Source organism: Toxorhynchites rutilus, chromosome 3 (assembly GCF_029784135.1).
Source record: "Toxorhynchites rutilus septentrionalis strain SRP chromosome 3, ASM2978413v1, whole genome shotgun sequence".
In the NCBI taxonomy this organism is placed as follows: Eukaryota; Metazoa; Arthropoda; class Insecta; order Diptera; family Culicidae; genus Toxorhynchites; species Toxorhynchites rutilus.
In genome coordinates this window covers 277,256,164-277,276,760 of record NC_073746.1, presented here as the reverse complement: position 1 = coordinate 277,276,760, position 20,597 = coordinate 277,256,164, and the positions used below count along the sequence as shown (strand labels likewise).

The 20,597-nt window shown below is 40.2% G+C and overlaps 2 protein-coding genes and 1 long non-coding RNA gene across 5 annotated transcripts; 2 read left to right on the top strand and 1 right to left on the bottom strand.

Annotated features, from left to right (window-relative positions):
* Positions 1-135: 135 nt before the first annotated feature.
* LOC129778612 (O-phosphoseryl-tRNA(Sec) selenium transferase) lies at positions 136-2,058 on the bottom strand. Of its 2 annotated transcripts, none has more exons than XM_055785629.1 (3): positions 1,696-2,058; positions 1,514-1,638; positions 136-1,455 (listed from the first exon to the last, which is right to left on the bottom strand). In XM_055785629.1, the coding sequence occupies exons 2-3, from the start codon at positions 1,575-1,577 to the stop codon at positions 293-295; spliced, it is 1,227 nt and encodes a 408-aa protein (XP_055641604.1). In that variant the 5' UTR covers positions 1,578-1,638; positions 1,696-2,058; the 3' UTR covers positions 136-292. The 2 variants fall into 2 exon arrangements, with proteins under 2 accessions (XP_055641604.1, XP_055641602.1); XM_055785627.1 differs by having other exon boundaries at positions 1,514-1,643; positions 1,696-2,054.
* Positions 2,059-4,165: 2,107 nt separating this feature from the next.
* LOC129780403 (uncharacterized) lies at positions 4,166-5,362 on the top strand. Its single transcript, XR_008743911.1, has 3 exons — positions 4,166-4,632; positions 4,691-4,941; positions 4,997-5,362. It is a non-coding gene; the product is annotated as an uncharacterized LOC129780403 (long non-coding RNA).
* Positions 5,363-5,661: 299 nt separating this feature from the next.
* LOC129777315 (zinc finger protein ZFP2-like) lies at positions 5,662-20,582 on the top strand. 2 transcript variants are annotated; one of them, XM_055783542.1, is made up of 17 exons: positions 5,662-6,174; positions 6,415-6,938; positions 7,016-7,099; positions 7,157-7,240; positions 7,297-7,380; positions 7,439-7,522; positions 7,579-7,743; positions 7,812-7,895; positions 7,951-8,034; positions 8,090-8,173; positions 8,230-8,313; positions 18,612-18,779; positions 18,888-18,971; positions 19,026-19,109; positions 19,164-19,247; positions 20,216-20,299; positions 20,356-20,582. In XM_055783542.1, exons 1-17 carry the CDS (start codon positions 6,152-6,154, stop codon positions 20,517-20,519), a joined length of 2,052 nt encoding a protein of 683 aa, XP_055639517.1. In that variant the 5' UTR covers positions 5,662-6,151; the 3' UTR covers positions 20,520-20,582. The 2 variants fall into 2 exon arrangements, with proteins under 2 accessions (XP_055639517.1, XP_055639516.1); XM_055783541.1 differs by having other exon boundaries at positions 5,663-6,174; positions 18,612-18,836.
* The last annotated feature ends 15 nt before the right edge of the window (positions 20,583-20,597 follow it).

Below are 20,597 nucleotides of genomic sequence, written 5' to 3'. Positions count from 1 at the left end.
CTAAAAAAAACAAACACCATCACTTTTGTGGTTCTGAGCTCTGATGTAGATGTCGCATGAGCTGATTTAGCTTTGCATAGATTCTTCAATATCTTTAGCCATATGATTTCCAAGGAATTTTTTTGTTATATTCCATTACGTTGGCTTCAAGTTGTATGTGCCGCTCTGTATTGAACAACACAATTTATTTATTTTCATAATTGACAAATAACCATGACTGTTCAAAACATGTTCGACATGTTCGATGATAACAAATCTACGACAATGCTAAATGTACAATAGTTTTTTTTCTCTATACAATAACTTGTGTATCTTTTTGGTGCACCTTGAGAACTTCTTTCAATTTCGCAATAAAAACATCGATCTCTTTTCGATCAATTCCAAGTGCGGCACTAGCCGTTAGATACGGACAACAGATGGCAAGATCTGAATGGGCACCCCATGCGTTAAACGTGCATGGTCCAATTGTTTTTACTTCTTTCCCGCTTATAACTCGACAACCGGATATACCCCTTCGCTGTAACATAGATCCAACCAGTACAGGATTCGCAGAGAAATTCTTCAACGTCATTGCAATTGAAATAGGATTTTTCCCAGCTATCACAGTTTCGTCAAAAATGTCAGCCACATTCTTCATCTGCTGTAGAAGATATTGATGATGACCCCTTCGTTCGCTCATCAGGTTCTTGTAGCCATCTCTCCCTATCGATAGCAATGTCATTAGAACATCCAAGGTTTGTGAACTGGAAGCTCTGCCAGGATAAAATTCCGATATCTGATCGATCATTTTCGAATCAAACCCAGCTATAATCGCACCTCCCACCGGAACTAGTAAATTTTTATCCGTACTCTGGATGAATGCATCCACTCTACCGACCCGCGCGGCCTGTTCTAACTGATGCGTGAGATATGTGCTCTGAAGTCCATACGCATTGTTGACTAAGTGAGGAATCGCCTTGTCTCGGCATATTCCGGACAAAGCTATAATATCATCGCACATCCTCGGCGCGAAACAACTGGTCGTCGAGAGAATGCAGCAGATGTTGTCCGATCCGAATTCTTCAATTTTCTCCTGAAATGCTGCTATATTTGTTCGATACGCGCCATTACATTCTTCGGTCGGAATTGTATCAATCACGATCGGAAGCAGTCCAGATGATAGAATGCTTTTGAAGCATGACTTCTGATCAATTCGAGACCAGAGGACGAACTTTGCATTTGGACGCTTCGCTTTCAATACAAGTAGTGTTAGCATTACGGACATACCCGTGGCCATTGGCACTAACAATGCTTTCCTGCAGCTACGCACACCAATTTCTCTAATCAAATCCAACAGAAGACTGTTTGTCAAATTATTCATTATTGTGGAACCAGCAGCTTTTGGTTGGGCTTCGGTTAGATTTCCAGATCTTCCTATTCCATGGGCGAAATTGTAATGTCGTTTGCGTACTAATTCTGCAAAGCAAATCCTTCAATTATCGAGTATTATAACTCCGTTCACGAGATGTTTTACCGCATACAATTCTAGCTTCTCTTTCCCCCATTCCACTGCGTTTGGAAAAGTTATTACTATCCATAAGGGATAGTTCATTTATAAAGTATTCGATCGAAGAATTATCCCATCCTGTGTCAGGAAGCCTTTTCTACAAAAAAAAATTAATCAGGCAATTATAAGAAAATTTCGCCGATACTCACTTTTTCTAACAAAACTTTTATGTGTTTATCACGGTAGATTCGTGCATCTTTGGCCACGGATATATAATTTGACGGCACCAAACTAGGATCGATTGTTTTCAATGTGAAGTCGTTCATGCTGTTTATATTTTTGTTGAAATTAAATTGAGAAAGATCGGGCCATATCCTGAGACTAGAGATGTGCCATCCGCTCATGAGCTGTTCATTCGAATCGCTTCATCATAGTGAGCGGATTCGGATCGGCTCGCAATAAAAAAAACGCAGCTCATCAGCTCATTACGGAGCTAGAGCTGATGAGCTATTGAGCTGATGAGCTGTTGAACTGTTGAGCTGAAGAGCTTTTGAGCTGTTGAGCTGCGGAGCTGTTGAGCGGCATAGCTGTAGAGCGCAAAAGCTGCAGAGAGTTTGAATTGTGAGACGCGAAAGGATTTTTCGTCTCCCGCGCTTCATGTCACGACGTCAGTTTGTTTTCGTGTATCTCTCTTCGTATTTTAGCTTTAGCAGTGATGCCAGATAGGAAAAAGGTTTTTGTTTTGAAGATATTCAATCGTTCGTTACTTCATTAATTTTTACTTATATCGCCAAACAAAATAATAAACATTATTATATGCTTGTAAATAAATTTGATATATTACATTGTTATTTAAACATGACTGTGGAAACACATACATTTATTTCCGCGTGCTGAATCAAAACAATTCAGAAAACCACCCGACATAAATGTTGATGATTGATACTGGTCCTTTTGTTACCTTTATGATCGCGAATAATTATTTCTCGTTGCACCTATTAGTGGATTTATTTTTATATCCTCGGATGCAAGAAAAAATCTCGGTAGTTTTATCAAAAAACGTTGTCTCGGCCAATATTCCTGAAGGCATTTTATTTGGCTACTGCTGGTTTTTTTGTTGTTTAAGTTCAGCATATCCTAAGCATCTTCTATGATGGATTTCAGCATCCAGTATTCGAAGTATATTATATTATTAGAATTCATATCAGTTCTAGTTTTTGTACAATTACAAATTGAATTCGTTTATTTTTTGTGTTCCGTCTATTAAGAAAATGCACACTATGCAATGTCCCATGGTGATTACGTTTCATATGCAATTGTGTGGACAACTGCAAAATTCAACTGAGCTGAGGAGCTATTCCAAATGAGCAGCTCACTTATATGATCTGAACGACTCTGAGCCGCTCACCATGATGAACTGATTTGCCCATCTCTACCTGAGACGTCGAACGCAAGCATCTACCAAAGTACGTATAATGGAAGGTAAGGGATATTCCCTGTGCATAGGGCTCTTGCCACACATACATGCAGATCATCTGTTGGGCAAACAACATTTGTTTACATTCGTAATTTCTATGCAGCAGAAGTGGATTTATTATCAATCGACGTTCTTGTAGATGATTTAAATATAGTTGCGATCTTTCTATTAGCGCGAAATATTTCACAGAACTAACATGAGCTTTGTGAAACAGTTAGGCAAGCTTTTTACCGACCAACAGCTTTTGTGTGACGCATATTGCTTAACTTATTAGCACCTATTTCGCGATGCTCATTGAGCGACTTTCCCACTATATTTGAATCGGAGAAATAACAGGAAAGGATTATCACCATGTTCGGACCAAGGAAAGTGAAGTGGAAGGTAAAACGTAATGTCAGAATTGCCGTTCGGACGTATCCCGTAAGTTTGAACTTATTTACATAGATGGTATCCAAACAACTAAACATTGACTACAGTTTCGCCGGCACGGTTGATTGTCGTTATGAACCAGCACAAAAAACAAAGCTGCAAATTATGCGCCAGTGGCGGTACCACGATCAAAGCTCTCCCTGAATCTCATTAGCCGAGCCAGCTGGCGGAAGCATATGCATAAGGTTACTAGGTTACTATTTTCAACGACAACTGTTTATTTATTATACTGCTTCAAATACCTTCGACGAAATCAAATGTAACCATACCAACGTAATAACATAAACAAATCCAAACTTTTCGTCTTGCCATTCCTCAAACGTCTTTTCTAAATAGTGTAAATTGCGAGCCACCTGTTAACTCCACCATCTTGGTTCGGACCTAGATTGAAGACACAGAAGCACGAGCAGACGTTCGAATGCTTTCTTGTATTTTTCATGAATTAGAGAATTGATGGATTTTCTTCGTTTCCGATCAATTTTCTTATAACCATATTTCACTTCTCCGCAAAGCATTCAGGCACCCGGAAATCATATCTGAGGGTTGGTTAATCTTTCTGGCTGAATATGTTCTTAATTTCAACATAATCATCTGCTTTTTTGGTGGTACTAACCACCGATTAAGGATATCTGCAAACGAATATTAATCATAGTTTACTTCATCACGAGACCAGCATTTCACGGCAAAAAACACAAAGCTTAAATGGGAGCACACATCACCTATTCCGGCTATACAATCGCAATGTGCAATTTGCATTGTTTCTGTGAAACTTTTTGAATAATCAATCTGCTTCCATTGATATGGATCATAGCCATTACAGAAATTTCTATTTTTCTCCGTGTATATGGCTTTGACGCTAACAGTAAATATTTTTATGCAAAGAGACATATATTCGCATGTTAATTATATAATGTATCGCGTAATTTCTATAACTATTTCACTAAAATAATTATTTAAACAAAGCTCAATCTTGTTGATCCATATAAATTCTATGCAGCGAACTCTTTTGCCTGCCCAACAGATCACTAATACATATGCACGCTGCAAGCACCCTATACACACGGAGCGCGCATGTGTTACACACACAAAGAAGTTAGTAATAAACAATCCTCAATTTGTTCGATGTTCGGGAGTTTTTCCAATATTTCTTGTATTTAAAAGTTAAAAAAATCGTAAGTTTGTCACTAATCGTAAGTCGAGCTGACGATAAACACGATAGAGTACCGCATTTTCACTGCAGGTAAGGTTTGGTGTGATTTTTTATCGATTTCATACTGAACAGTGTTTGTTAACTTCAGCAATATATCGAAGTGCCACGTTCCGCGTTACCGGAACAGAAAAAAATTAAAAAGTTTCGAAGAAAGTCGGATAACTTTCCACCGTTTTCCGACCAATAAATTGTTGAGACGGAAATGGTTAAACTTTTTCGGATACACAAGCTCGTTCGATACGCGAAAGATATTTGTTTGTTCGCTTCATTTTTCGCCGGATTCTTTTGGGGATACTGTTTTAACCTATATTCAGCAAAGAAAACATCTTCGTACTGGAGGTAAGTATGTTTTATATAAATTGTGATGAGATAAACTAATCGGAGATGTTTTCAGCTATTCCATGCATTCGCCTCTTGGATCTTTCAAAACGTTCCGTTCCAATGGTTTCACACGAAATTCCAAATTTATACATTCACTTCTTGCGAAAGTGCTAAATATTTATTTGCAATCACTTCGGAAGATGACCCGGGATGGAGGAAATGTTTTTCTCGTTTTCCAGAAACGCAAATTTATTCCCTCAAGCCTCACTACGGCTGAACACTCCAAACCGAAACCAATGGATGCGTCGCGATGATTCTTGATGGATGATTCAATAAAAGAGAAACAAACAGCAGTGTGGGTGTTAATCTTTCATCATATTATCAATTTGCGAGAATGACACTGCTTCGATATAACCTCTCCACACATTTGTTCATAGGTTTTTGCGTTATTTTTATAATACAGGTGCGATAATTTCACTGTTATCAATTTTGAAATGTTTAAGTAAATTACTATTTCATCATTTAGAAACATATTTTAAGACAGTTGTTTTGTTACAAAATAAAAAGAATTCAAAAATGTTCGAATCTATATGGATTCGATCGATGGTTTATTACAATTTTTTGCTTTATTCTTTGCCTACCACACTTGAACAAAGCAGGGTTGAGACAACCTTCTTTTCTACGTACTTTGGTACACAAACAAATTAATATTCGCGTTGACGGTGGAATGGTGTCGCCATCTGGATACGACATTAGTTTGTATGAGGCCAACTATTCCCTGTCAGATTAGTCGGCCCTAAGGCAATTTTAAAGCTAAAATTTGTATGAAAATTCTTCCTTGGCGTTATTTTTCTACTAGAAATACATTTTTCTGACCCTAATTTAAACTACTTTCTATGAATTTTCATATATTTTCACCAAAACTTACCATTATAATATAAAATTATCATTAGACACAATTTTTGTATGATATTTTTACACTACTTGTAAGCAAAAGTGATTTTCATTTAGATAAAGTACTAATTTGATTTGGGAAAAATAATTTTCATTCATAATTTTTATTCCAAAAGGGTGTTCATTTCTTCTGCAAACCCATATTGTCATGCCTACTCCCCCATTCTGTAATACAAAGCTCAATGCCGTCAACGCGGATTGCTTGCCCCTGAATAATTATGTATTTTTCAATGTGGTTTTATTCCAATAAATAACATTTCACTGGTGAAGTGAGATGGCGTTTGCTAGCAACATTCTGTAAGTATATCAGGCAGATGTTTAGGAACTGCACTATTGCAAATCTAAACCGTCTTACGGTTACGACGATATGGCCTATTTGTAATTCATTTCGATTGATAATAAAAATTAGAATGTGAAACTTCATTCATTAGCTGAGATTGATTTAATCTAATCGATTAAATAAATGCACATAATAATTGTAATTTATTAGTGATATCGTAAATGACACTGATGTTCGACCACATCCCATTTCAACAGTGAACAATGTAGCTTTTGCCCCGATATATGCAATGAGGAATTCCATCACGTTCTGGTCCCCTCCCACCATGAGCAAAATCTAACAACCATCCTGCAGAAGTTGAGCAATTGCACTTCCCAGTTGAGCAGTTATCCTACATGCGGAAAATGTCGCCAAGAATTCATAGCGGTCCACAACATTCCCGAAAGCTGCTTCCAAATGTTGCCCAGCACCAAGCCGACTGATGGCATCAAGATGGATCCAGAGTTAATGATCGAGGATCACGAACTGCCGGGTAATGGAAAGGTTTTTGAGAGGGACCCAACAGTGGGCTTTGAGCCGATTGAGTCGGGAAACGACATACAAATAAAAAAAGAAAACGAGGAGGTATTTTTCATCACCGAGATGGACGAAGCCGACAATATGTCAATAATTCAGGTTGCTGAAACAAGTACACAGAGGAAATCCGATTTAAATGCTTCACGGGAGAAAGTTCTTTCACCTTCAGTACACCATGAATGTAAGACGAGCCTCACGGAAAAAGGTTTGTGTAAAGATCACACACGGTTACACAGAGGTGAGGTGAGTATGTACTGATCTGACTCTATGAATCTATTTCAGGAAAAAACCCATTTAAATGTGAAATGTGTGAAAAATCCTTTGCATCAAATGTCAGACTAAAAGTGCACTTTCGAATCCATACGGGTTAGTTAAAAACATATTTCATTGAGGAAACCATTCCGTAGAATCATTTCTTTGTAGGTGAACGTCCCTATTCGTGTCCACATTGCCAGAAAGCTTTTAGGGATCCTTCAACGCTCCAAGTGCATATTCGGATCCATACGGGTTGGTAGGATAAGTTTCACTACAACGAACCATTCAGTAGATATATTATTTTGTAGGCGAACGACCCTATACTTGTCCACATTGCCCGGAAGCGTTTAAACAAACTACAGCACTCCGAGGCCACATTCGGACTCACACGGGTGGGTTAAAACAATACTATTCGATAAACCATTCAGCAGGATTATCATCCCTTTTCAGGTGAACGTCCCTATATTTGTCCACATTGTGCGAAGGCGTTTAAAAAGCCCACAGCGCTCCAAGAACACACTCGAACTCATACGGGTTGGTATTTTTTGTTTCACTACAATGAACCATTCAGCCAAGTCTTTCCTTTGCAGAGGAACGCCCCTTTTCTTGTCCACATTGTCCGAAAGCGTTTAAGTATACTTCAACACTCAAACATCATATGCGAAAAACTCATGCGGGTTGGTTGAAAATTAATAAACGGAGAGAAAGTGATTTGGATGATTCACAGAAGGAAGACCAAATGCGGTTACACACGGGTGAATATATGTCATATTATGTCATAATATGTCTTATTATGTGATCATTGACTTATAATCTATTGCAGAAGAATCCTCGTTTAAATGTGAAAAGTGTGAGAAAACATTTAGTTCAAAATATGGACTTAAAATCCACGATCGAATTCATACGGGTTTGTTAAAGAAGTTCTATTCAATAAACCTTTCAACAGAGTCATTTCTTTGCAGATGAACGTCCCTATTCGTGTCCATATTGTCAGAACGCATTTAGGTATTCTTCAACGCTCCGAGATCATGTTCGAGCTCATACGGGTTGCTAATTTTTTTTTTGTGCAACAAACCATTCAACAGAGCCTTTCTCTTGCAGGCGAGCGTCCCTATTCTTGTCCACATTGTCCGAAAGCGTTCAGTCGACCTAAAACGCTCACGCATCACATTCAAACGCATACGGGTTGGTATAAAATGTTTGGCTATAAGGAACCATTTAGCAGGACACTTCCTTTGCAGGTGATCGTCCCTATTCTTGTCCTCATTGTCCAAAGACGTTTATACAAAGCACAGCGTACAAACAGCACATTCGAAGTCACAAAGGTTGGTAAGGAATATTTTACTATGGAGCATTTCCACGCAAAATCAACCGATAACCAGCTGATTATGACGCGTTTTTCTGTCCGAGATTCTGGTGCAGGGAAAGATCCTTCCAGCCTAGTCGATTTTTTTTTTATTTTTTTTTAACTGTATTATAGTGAGTTTCAACACTTTTGGCTGGTTCGTCACTTTTTACTTCCATTTTTGGAGTGAGAATTGAACTCGTGATCTTCAGCGTGAGAGGTATGGATGTTACCACTACGCCAGATCGCCTCCTCGCCTAGTCGAGTTGACGGTTGAACTACTAATGAAAAATCTTTATTATTCCACAGTAGTTGCTACGTTAAATATATAGCAACGGAACGATGTTGTATATGCGCAGGTTGCCTTGATGCTTCAACACTCTTCCTCAACATCGTATGGTAGAATCCCAATGGCTTCCCGTAACTGCCGCAACTTCATTGCACCCAAGGGCTTGGTGAGAAGATCGGCTTGCATCTGCTCGGTTGGACAGTACCGAATGGACACGATGCCACTTGCTGTCAGATCCTTGATGAAACAGTACTTGGTGTCGATGTGTTTCGATTTTCGCGAGGTCCTGTCCACCGCCGCCAGTGCGATACAGCTCTGGTTGTCTTCGTTGACTACGATGGGTAACTCCAGACGCTCGCCCAAGTCTTCAACCAATCGACGCAGCCACTGCAGCTCTTGCAAACATTCGGGTAGCGCGATGTACTCCGCTTCAGTGCTGGATAGAGACATACACGTTTGCGTCCTGCTTCACCAGCCAACTAGTTCGCCACCGAACTTGAAGATGTTGCCAGTGTTCGACTTCCTGTTGTCGACTTCACCAGTCCAGTTCGCGTCTACGAAGCACTCCAGTTGAAGGTTGCTATCGCCACCTAGATGCAGCTCGAGGTCCGCCGTACCTTTGAGGTAACGAAGCACCCGCTTGGCCTCGTTCCAATTCGCCGTGGTTGGTTTGGTGACCCGCCGCCCGAGAATGGATGTGGAGATCCCTATGTCCGGGCGCGTATTGACATAAATGTACAACAAAGCACCAATTAGACTCTGGTACTGTTGTCCATCTGCCAACGAGTCACTGTCCTCCTCCTTTTGTTGCACGAATCCTGTCACCATCGGAACCCGGGAGGTTTTGCAGTTCCCCATGTTGAACCGCGCCAGAATCTTCGCCACGTATGATTTCTGGTTTAAGACGTATCGACCCGCTTGCTGTCGAACGTGGATTCCAAGAAAGAACGTCAGATCGCCCAGCTCCGTTATCTTGAAACTCTCCTTCAACGCTCCGACCAGTAACCGATAGTCCTGCTCCGTCTTGCACACAACCACGATATCGTCCACGTAAATCAGGATAAACGTAAACACACCGTCCGAATTCCGCAGGTAGAAACACGGATCATCTGCTGGGTAGAACCCCATTTCCTTCAGTACCGCATCGATTCGCTGATTCCACACTCGCGCCGCTTGCTTCAGACCGTAGAGACTTCGCTTTAAAGAGCACACCGTATCTGGATCACCGTTTGAGTACCCCGGGGGCTGCTTCATAAAAATCTCCTCCTGCAGGGCGCCATACAGGTACGCTGTGTTTATATCGATGTGTTTGACCAATAATCGCCGCTTGCTCGCTACTGTCTCGCCAGGAACGCTTTACAATTCCGCTTCCGATGCCCCGGCTTACCGCAATGATAGACAACACCTTTCTGCGCCGCGCCGGTTCCGCACATCCGCAGCGCTTGCTCGTCGAACCCGGAACGCCTCCGATGTTTATTCGCTTCGTCCAACAGTTTCATCTTGACGAGCTCTATCGTAAGCTCATCCTCGTTCCTCGCTTCCAGAGCCGTTGTGAGAGGATTGGACGACTCCGGAAGGCCCCGAAGTATTAGCGCAACTTTGAGGCACTCTTTCATTTCAAATCCGGAACTCTCCAGACGACCATACTGCTTCTCGATATCTGCCAAGTAGGTCTCCATGTTGTCCCCAATCTTGAAATTCTGGTTCGTGATCTGCCGGAGAAGGATCACCCGCTGTCCCAGCGTGGTCTTCTCGTGGTGCGCCTTCAGCGCCGCCCACGTGTCCTTCGCCGTCTTCTTGTCACGAATCGGTCCGAATTGGCTTTCGTCCAGCATTAGCTGAATCGTGGCCAACGTCTTTTCGTCGCCTTCCGTCCAAGCTGCCGTAATCAGTGCCGAAGGAGTACCTAGATCCACATGCTTCCAGAGCTGCTCCCTCCGCAACAACGCCTTCACAGAAAACGACCATGCTTGGTAGTTTGAATTGGTCAACTTGACAATCTTCGCCCACTCCATCACTTTGGAAAAAACAGCAACTCTTCATGCTTCAATTTTCCGACTTCAGGAGCTTCCGGACTGGGCCCATAACCTGTCTGAGATTCAGGTGCAGGGAAAGATTCTTCCAGAGGAAATAACGCCTAGTCGAGTTGACGGTTGAACTACTAATGAAAAATCTTTATTATTCTACAGTAGTTGCTACGATAAATATATAGCAACGGAACGATGTTGCATATACGCAGGTTGCCTTGATGCTTCAACATTTTCTTCGTTTTGGACGTAGGACTTCAAGTGTTCAAGTGTAAGTTCAAAGTTTCGAAAACGAGAGCGTTACATTGGAGAAACAAAATTTTAAGCGTTAATACCTCTTTGTCAGTTGAACGAAATAGTATGATAATCACTTCATTCGAAAGATAAAATGTTCACGAGTTCTATGCTTGTTAAATAAATGTTTCAATAGCTCAAAAATTACTTTTAAAGCAATCTATTGAAATCATAACAATCTAAATGGTGTATCGTTTAAAATCCGCACACACTCAAATTGTTCTAACATTTGATTAATTGAATTTTTGTGTAGACATTTCCACGCAAAATCAGCCGAAAAACAGCTGATTATGACGCGTTTTTCTTCGTTTTGGGCGTAGAACTACGTCTTTCAAGTGTAAGTTCAAAGTTTCGAAAACGAGAGCGTTACATTGGAGAAACATTTAATTTTAAGCGTTAATACCTCCTTGCCGGTTGATCGAAATAGTATGATAATCACTTCATTCGAAAGATAAAATGTCTACGAGTTCTATGCTTGTTACTTATTGATCCAAATAAATGTTTCAATAGCTCAAAAATTACTTTTCAGGCAAGCTATTGAAATCATAACAATCTAAATGGTGTATCGTTTAAAATCCACACACACTCGAATTGCTCTAACATTTGATTAATTGCATTTGGGTGTAGACAGGGCTCAATGTGTATTGTTTACACTCCGTGAGTTGATTCCATCAGGTGCACAAAAGTTTTCAAAATAACGGCGAAAGAACAGTGCGTGTGCGAAAAAGGTGTTTCACGAGTTCTTCGAAAATAAGGATCTATCACATCGGACCATTGAAAAAAAAAGTCCTCGGTGTCTGGTATCATAAATCATTTCGAAGAATCTCTGACTGTTAATCGGAGGCGAAGATCCGGGAAAAAGCCGTCAGATCAACGAGAACGATCACAAACGCTTGGTTGGATACTTTCAACGGAAACCGAACGCTTCATTTCGAGATGTGGCTTGAAAGTTGCATGTGAGCAACACTGCAGAATAAATAAAATCGAGCTGGACTACGTACGTTTAAGGCTCAGAAGTTCCCATAATGTGACGAGAAACAGAATACAGTAGCAAAAAGCCGTGCCCGGAAGATGTACGACCAGAAGTTAACGAGACCACATTACTGCGAAATGGATGACGAGACATATGTGAACTTCAACTAGATTCCAGGAAACCTGTATGTGACCAGCCAGCGCTCTGTACTTGCGGATAGCGGAGTACACCTTTGGTTACCGCAAGCACCATGAATGGACAGGTGTATTTGGAAGAGTGAAGGCTCACGGCGGTCCGACGGACTTCTGGCCGGATTTGGCATCATGTCACTACACGAGAGAGTGCTAGAATGGTATAAGGCGAATGATGTCGATTTCGTGCCGAAGGATCTGAACCCCCCAAACACCCGGAACAGCGCCCAATAGAAAAATACTAGACCATAATGAAGAGTCACCTTCTAAAACGACCTAAGGTGGTTAAGAGTGCAGGAGAATTGAAGAAAGTACAGGCAAACCTTTTTTTGTGCGGGGAATAGGGACCGCATAAAAAATCGTACAGAACTTCACCAGTAGCTTTAAAAAATCGTGTTCGGTACACAATCTGAAAAAAAACTTTTTTTGTGCGATAGGGACCGCATAAAAAAGCTTCGCTCAAGAAAATAACTCAAACCCACTCCGTTCACCGTTCGATTTCATTTTGCTTCCCTGCTTTGCGATGGGACGGTTTGCCTTCTGAGCGCGAGCTGTCTTGTACTTTTAGATGCATGTCGAAACTTGTTGCTGTTAGAAACCTTGTCATGCGCAACATAGAGCATGTGATGGAGGAATGGGAATGATTTGAGAAGTGGATAAATTAGACGCAAATATGTTTTTTTCGCACTGAAATGCATATAAACCATAAAAAAACCAAATGGACGAGAACTTCATCAAATATGCTTCTTTTCATATACCGCACAAAAAAAAACCGAGACACGACCGCTTAAAACGTAGGACTATGCAATCTTTTTCTTTAAATTTGTTGGTTTATCATTTCGGATATTATTTGATAATACGTCGAAATTTCATAAATAACTCTTTAGTAAAAAGTTCCAGGGACCCTGAAAGGGTTAATGGCTTGCGTGGTTTTTGTAGAATCATTTCGAGAAGAAACGATTCTTTCTTGCCTTTGCGAGAACAATACAATAATTGGTCATATGTCGCATTTTGTGTCTATATATCAATGCGCGCATTGCACTGAGTATTTAACGAGAGGCATCTTCCGTGCATCGCCATTTAACAAGCATCAAACATGCGTCTAACAGATGCACACAGTTGCAACGATAAAAATGAAACATCGCGAGAATGACCGTTTATGAAAAATCGTTTCTCCATTCTCGGTCAAAACCGTCAACAAAGCTAGCTTGCACTTGCACTCTTGTTTCTCCTGCTTTGCCATGGCTCGGATGGTTGGTATTAATTGTAATGCCAGATGTACTTGAAGTGAAATATTCGCTAGCGTTCACAGCACATAAAACACAAAACGAGCAGAATAAGCGACCTTTGTTGTTTCGAGCACAGAAAGATTCTGAGAATTTTCCTCAGAGGAGATGCAATACTTATACGCTAGCGACAGCTCACTTAGTATGCAAGTTTCTTACTCTTCGTTGTTTCTATTCTAGCGGCTGCATAAGTTGCCCGTTATTGACAGCTCTGTTCGGGAAACCACACAAGTGGACAGAACAAATGTATGGGGAAATAGGAATGCTTCCAATTTTCATCAATCTAAATCATATACAGACTATGGGATTCTAATGTATAGCATATCAAACAAACCTTAGAAAAATTCCGATTCGATTGATATGCAAATCGTTAAAATCCGTTAAATCCGTTCGCAGCAAAAATAGTTATTAACGTTAACTTTATTTCATAAAAACGTGACCTGTTTTCTAATTTGGCATCCTTAATGTAAGACGTAGTCCTACGTCAAAACCGTATAAAACAGAAAACGCACCAAAAAAATCGCGCAAAAAAGGTTTTCCTGTATGGGTTAATGTGCAAAAAAAATGTCGATTCGGAGGTCGCGCAGAACCCTTTGGCTGGGGTTTAGGCCAAGGTTCGCGTATTCTGATATAAAGGCGAAATAAATTAAATGAAGCCGAAACTAACTTTAATTGTTTTTTTTACTCCCTGAAAATTTGGTGATAATCGGATAATAACTAGTGTTGTGTCACATGGTGCACGAAATTTGTGTCGGTACAATTACTGAACCCACCATAGCTATGATTATTGTTGAATGTACGCTATAATCATTGTTGTAGTTTGTATTTTTAGTGTCTAGAAATAAAAGTTTCATTTGGAATTAAGTATCCAAGGTGTTAAGACGTCAGTTTCCTTTCGCATCAAATTTCCTTGTCGAAGATCATTCCGACACATGGTTTTGAGTCCTGCTACTGGTGGTTTGCTATTGCTGTTCCTACTGCTGGTTGATTCCTGTTGCTGTTCCTGCTGTCGGTGGATTGCTGTTGCTATTTCTGCTACTGTGTTATCGCTTTCTCTGATGCTGGGTTGAGAACGGTCACAACAACTGGAGTTTTGAGAATGAATTTTGTGTTTGGGGATTTTAAAAAATCAGGAAGAATGAAAATAAAAATCAGGATAAATCAGCATAGTTCATACTGGGTTGTCCGAAAAGTTAATGTCGATTTTTGGGAAACTAAAAACATCATTTTCAATCAAAGCATTATAATTTAATTTTATATCCATATTTCTGTTTCACAATCTTTCACACAGCTTAAATATTCTATCCTCCCAGAACATGTTTGCTTCCTCGTCGAAAACTGCTGCGAGCCATACATGTGAGAAACAGATTGCTTGGTAGTAGCTCATAATACAGAATCCATTTCAAATCCCACTAGAAACAGAGTATATCTTCATTCGGGCGAAGACCGGATATGTAAAAGAATTAAGAAGCATGGTATAAATCCTCGCATAAGCGAAAGGCTAGTGTTTCGCCTGACTTTTTAACCGTTTATATTTTTTCCGAAAAGTCTACAACATCACTACAGTCAATTGCAGAGAAATCAATATTCAAATTTTCACTGAATTCATCATCAATGCTTTGGAATTAATATTTACTCTACAAATGAGAAAGCATATCTGGAGTGAACGACTTGTTGAATTTTTCCTAATTTTTATAACATTTAGTACGGTTATAGATATATTTACCATAGCCCTAAGTTGATTCTACTTTGAATCAGATGAACAAATTACATATAAAATCTTTTTATATTGACTGTGTATTGAAAAATTTTCTCTTGAGTAATTTTACACTCCGAAACGTATTCCTACATTAATTAGCGTCTGTTAGCGTCCCACATTATCATGCCGGGGGTTCGAGTTCGAATCCCGTTCTGGCCGGGGGATTTTTCGTCAAAAAATGTCTTCCAACTTGCCTGTGGTCACGCGTATTCTAGAGCTTGCCACTCTAGAATAAATTCAAGGCGTGTTTTTCGACATAAAAATCTCAACTAAGTACTGCTAATAAAAATGACGCAAGTAATACTTACGTTGAGAAGGCCAAAGTTCCACTGGGAACGTCAGTGCCATCCAAGAGAAGAGATGTTTTTGTTTTGAGAAAAACAACAAACAGTTTTAAAATTGATCAATCGATACTCTTTTCTCAGTGCCAAAATATTTTTAAAAAAACATAACAAAAAGGAATAAGTTTCATATATCTTTTGGTCTCATTGATATTTTTCTTCGAGCATATGGTTTTATCACTCAGACGTTTTGTTATTATGGATTTATTGGGGGCAATGTTTGTTCACCTAATCAACGATTTATCAAGTTTTAAATCTATATATACGTATTTTCAATAAAGAAGTTGTTTTGAATTACTCATTCTCGTTCAATATGGGAAGACCCTTTTCGTGCCGTGTTCATATATTCAAAACAGTCTAGCATCTCTGCACATGAGTTCAATGTTTACATTTGGTTGTGTTGTTTGGGAGAGGTCCATTTGAAAATCTGTAAAATCTTGCAGTTACTGAATTGAATTTGTTGGTTGCAGTTGAAAACATACATTGCTTATGCAATACTAGTTCAGCCGTGAAACAATTTTTGAAGATAAAGGCGGAGCAGAAGAATACCGATGCTTTCAATCAACAAGGTGAACAAACACATCAAACAATTTAGACGATTCGACTGATTCATCGACGAGCGCGGCCAAATGGTCATCGAGCCAGACGAGCTACTCGTCTGGCTCGTTTTTAGTCGAGCTCGGCTTCTGGAATATGAAAACAAACGAGACGAGCGCTCGTCTGCTCGTCTCGTTTTCTGGAATAGGGCCCATAAATAAAGTTAAGTACAAAGTTTAACTTAATGCAAAATATATACAAGTGCGAACCGGAGAACTATCATAACAGAAGACTTTGGCATGAAAACCAGTATATTTTTTACGAATAGGGTAAAGAGTACAAAATTCAGGTTCATTTCAGAAAAATCAGGATAAATTGAGTATTCGTCAGGATATCAGGGAGCGTGCTAAAAAGTCTGAGAAATCCTGAAAATTCAGGAAGGTTGGCATCTCTGGGTACACCCTTTAACTCATTGACGATGCTTGCTGTTGTGGTGATCGGAATGTGTTCCCCAATACGAAGGTAAAATCAAGGCGCCTTGGGAAACCGTCATAGCAGAAACGTGCAAGCTGTGAGCACAATTGTACTCGTTTGCATTTGTACTGATCGGAATGTGTTCCCTAACACGGACGCAAAATCATCCTGGGAAGTCATTGTAGCAAATACATACAAGCTGCGAGTACTTTTGTACTCACTTGCATTTGTGGCGATCGTAATGAAGCAGTATAGAAGACCTAACCTGCCTAACATCCACCGATGAACGAGAGGATAGTGGCAGCAACCAAGACGCTGGAGGAACACAACGGTTTGTACAAACAAAGGGCATTGGTGCTTCGGGTTCGTTCAAGATTCCCTTCAAGCTGCTAAGGGCAGCTTTCAGCATAATCATTGAAACTTGAACAACACCTTGTTCAAAAGATACAGCCGATTTTATTTCCCTGGTGAGTGTGAACCACTGCGTCCATTATTTTGAACTATTGTGGTATAGCACATCTTTTCTACTACGCTTCAAGCTTATCTACTGCTTTTTGATGAAGGAGTAGACTGAAAGCTATAGCGAGATAGGTGCCTGTACTGAATTCCTGGCCATTGTGGTAGAGGGAAACTGACAAGCGATGAAATAATCAGGAATAATCTGTTATTACGTCTTATTAGAGCTCCGCAATTGCAGGGAAAATGTTTCGAGGTTTCGCTTTCGGCATTCCAAAAGCGACAACTATAATCTTGTACGGAACCTCTGTTCCGAAGATTGTTTTTGCTTGGACAGTGCCCTGTTATAGGTCCAGTAAATGTGCTGTGGTCTTTCTTATTAGACTCATCAATTGTCGAGTAAATTCAATGCTCGGCGTGATTATTTAGTTTTTTTACTGATTTAGTTGTACAGCCATCCAATTGACCATCACTTCCCGGTCTTCCCATTTCTTCAGCTCACTCTACAACACACAGTCAGAAATTCCACAAAATGGTTCTGGACCAGTGAAGGGGTGAGCTTGAGCCACTACTGGCAAGTACATCAGCTTGTCCATTCCCCTCTATACCGTAATGGCCAGGAATTCAGTACAGTTGTACCGAACTTATCTGACTTAGTTGCCGTTAAAACCAAATGCATTCCCAGACAATTTTTGAGGAGCGCATTAAGAGCTTCAAGTGCCGTTTGACTATCCGAGAATATGCAGATGTTAGCATGTTTTTTTTTTATTTTGAGGCAGACATTTATATCAGGGCGTTGCAAAAAATTTTACCCAACTGTGCGTTGGTGGTTCCATACGAACGGGAGCATGATGGGTGCAACCAATATAGGCACGGATGTTGGAAGCAAGGCGGAGCACAGTCTTGCAGCCTGCGTGAGAGGGGCATACGATAACGCGCATGATATGATACCGAGTGCCCTGCATAAGGCAGGTATAATAGCACGCATTAAGACCACATGCGATGCACTCACCGAATGGTGAAACGCAAGGCAGAGTCTCGTGAGGCTTACACAGTCTCGTAATACTGCATGACGGTCTCGTACATACGATAAGTCACCGAGTGGTTTGCGTATAATAGCGCATGATGGACGCAGTTGCTCCGTGTGAGCATATACAGTCTTTGCATCTTGGGGATAGAGGAAATACAATGCAGCACTTCAGTGAAATATCTAGACGTAATCCCAGATGCTAAAGTTAACTTCAATGCACACTTAGACTCAATCATCAGTAAGGTAAGTACAGCCCTATAGAATTTTTTAAAAATGATAGGCAGAACATGGGACTTTGAACCTAGAATGGTTATGTGGGTCTACACTGCCATTGCGCGTCCTAGGATATCTTATGCCTCATAAGTATGGTGGAGACAGTAGCTACAAAATACTGAGGATATTATAGCTACTAAAAAGCTAAACAAACTCCAAACCCTGTTCCATTAATCATTTTGTCGAGTGTATCTCAAAATAATGATTTTTACGCTTGGCTCGTTTTGGCAGAACCCCGGTGTTTTTGGGTAGCTGTCGTCATTAGTATCGAGACTTGAATAAAGGGTCGGCTTATTTGGCGTGGAATTACTCTATAATGAACCTTTCAGCAGAACCTTTCCTTCGCAGATGAACGTCCCTATGCTTGTACACATTGCCCAGCAGCGTTTAAGAATCGTAAAACGCTCCGAGTGCACAATCGGAGTCATACGGGTTGGCTGGAATCGAAAAAACAAAGAATAAGTGATTTGGATGCTTCGCAGAAGGAAGTTCACGCACCTTCGGTACATCATAAAGGTAAAAAAGGCTTCACAGACGAAAGTTTGATGAAAGATCACATCCAGTTACCCACGGGTGAGAATATTGTGTTATTTTCTGTAAACGTTGACTGATAATCTATTTCAGGAGAGAAACCTTTTCAATGCGAATTGTGCGAAAAAGCATATACCACAAAAAGCGCTCTAACCCTGCACCTTCGGACTCATACGGGTTGGTTCAAATGTTCTATTCAATAAACTGTTTAGCAGGGTCATTCCTTTGCAGATGAACGTCCCTTTCCTTGTCCACGTTGTCCGAAAGCGTTTAGACAAAGTACAGCGCTCGAAACGCACTATCGAACACATACAGGTTGGTAAAAAATGTTATATTACAATGAACTATACAGCAGTCTTTCTTTCGCAGATGAACGCCCCTATCGCTGTCCACATTGTCCCAAGGCGTTTAAGCAGTCCTCAACTCTGCAAGGGCACATTCGTACTCATTCGGGTAAGTGAAGAATGTTTTAGGCGGTTTCATATTATCCGCTACGACTCCTAGCGGAAGCGTTACCTTCCATTCAAGACAAATATTATTTACAAGTGCTTTCAGTGTGTATGCGTTAGGATTGGGCGATCTCGGATCGATTCTTAGAAGATCGATCTTTTCAATTCCGATTTCCGATTTTTTGGATCGATCTTTTGTACTCGATAAAATCGAGAAAATCGATTTTTTTGCTTTCGATCTTTTCGATCTTTTTGTAAATTTGTTTTTCAGTATACATCGATTTTTTATCTCACCAAATGTCACCTAACATTTTTTTGAACATAATGTCAACATTTGGAGTGCTTCTTCTACGATATACTTCTGTCCAAATGCTGACAGAGACGGAACTAGTGGCAGCTACTGAGGGGATGAACTGTAAACGATTGCGCATAGGATCACTGAACCTGATGTTGACATCAATTACAGGCGAAAGATTGTTTTCTGGATCTGGCGCCAATATCAAGAATCGGCTTCGACTAAATGACAGATGTATGGCACGATTGGCTCTTATTGTTAGCTGAGTTTTGGGCGGTTATTGAATTTCTAATTTTGCTTTTTCAACTAATTTATTTAATAAAACGACTACCTGGCAGCACAAGATGAATGCCCTGTGGCTATGGCCTTCATGCTGAGAAACAAAACAAAATGCTTGTGATATTCAAATACAAATATAAAATTTGTATTCCCTGTTCAACGAAAAGACGACTTTCATATAGAATCGATCGGAAATCGTTTGGAAAATTGATTCGATGAGATCGATCTTTCTATAAGGATCGCCCAATCCTAGTATGCGTATATACAGCGGATCCGTTCAGTCAAATACATCCGAAATTCTCGAACAAAATATTTCGTCGGTCACGAGCCGCTACGTGTCGTGTCAGACAGTATAAAATCGCCTTAATGAATCATTCAACAGAACCATTTCTTTGCAGACGAACGTGCCTATTCTTGTCTACAATGTGCGAAGACGTTTAAGCAATCTACAACACTCCAACGGCACATTCGAACTCATACAGGTTGGTAAAATATGTTTTACTATAATGAATCGTTCAGTTGGATCAATCCTTCGCAGAAAAAGTTTCGTATCCCTGTCCACATTGTTCCAAAACGTTTACTAAATCTGCAGCGTTACATACACACATTCGGATACACACCAAGGATCAGTTCGAAAAAGAAACAGATAGCTCGGGGCAGGAATCACAGGTAATCAAGAAAAAAGAGATAACTACTTGCTGAAGAATCTCTTTGTCACTGAAAGTTGACTGTATGTGCTCAATAAAGAAGAAGATTTTGAAGAATTTGCCAAAAAAAAAT

What these genes read in the sequence shown, in the direction of transcription:
- LOC129778612 (XM_055785627.1), bottom strand. Translation starts at nt 1,890, where the DNA reads ATGAGCGGATGGCACATCTCTAGTCTCAGGATATGGCCCGATCTTTCT. An exon ending in TAAAAGTTTTGTTAGAAAAA is followed by an intron (nt 1,644 to 1,695) that starts GTGAGTATCGGC and finishes TTTTTTTTGTAG; the next exon opens with AAAAGGCTTCCTGACACAGG. An exon ending in AGAAGCTAGAATTGTATGCG is followed by an intron (nt 1,456 to 1,513) that starts GTAAAACATCTC and finishes TTTGCTTTGCAG; the next exon opens with AATTAGTACGCAAACGACAT.
- LOC129777315 (XM_055783541.1), top strand. Translation starts at nt 6,152, where the DNA reads ATGGCGTTTGCTAGCAACATTCT. An exon ending in CCAAATGCGGTTACACACGG is followed by an intron (nt 7,744 to 7,811) that starts GTGAATATATGT and finishes AATCTATTGCAG; the next exon opens with AAGAATCCTCGTTTAAATGT. An exon ending in TCACATCCAGTTACCCACGG is followed by an intron (nt 18,837 to 18,887) that starts GTGAGAATATTG and finishes AATCTATTTCAG; the next exon opens with GAGAGAAACCTTTTCAATGC.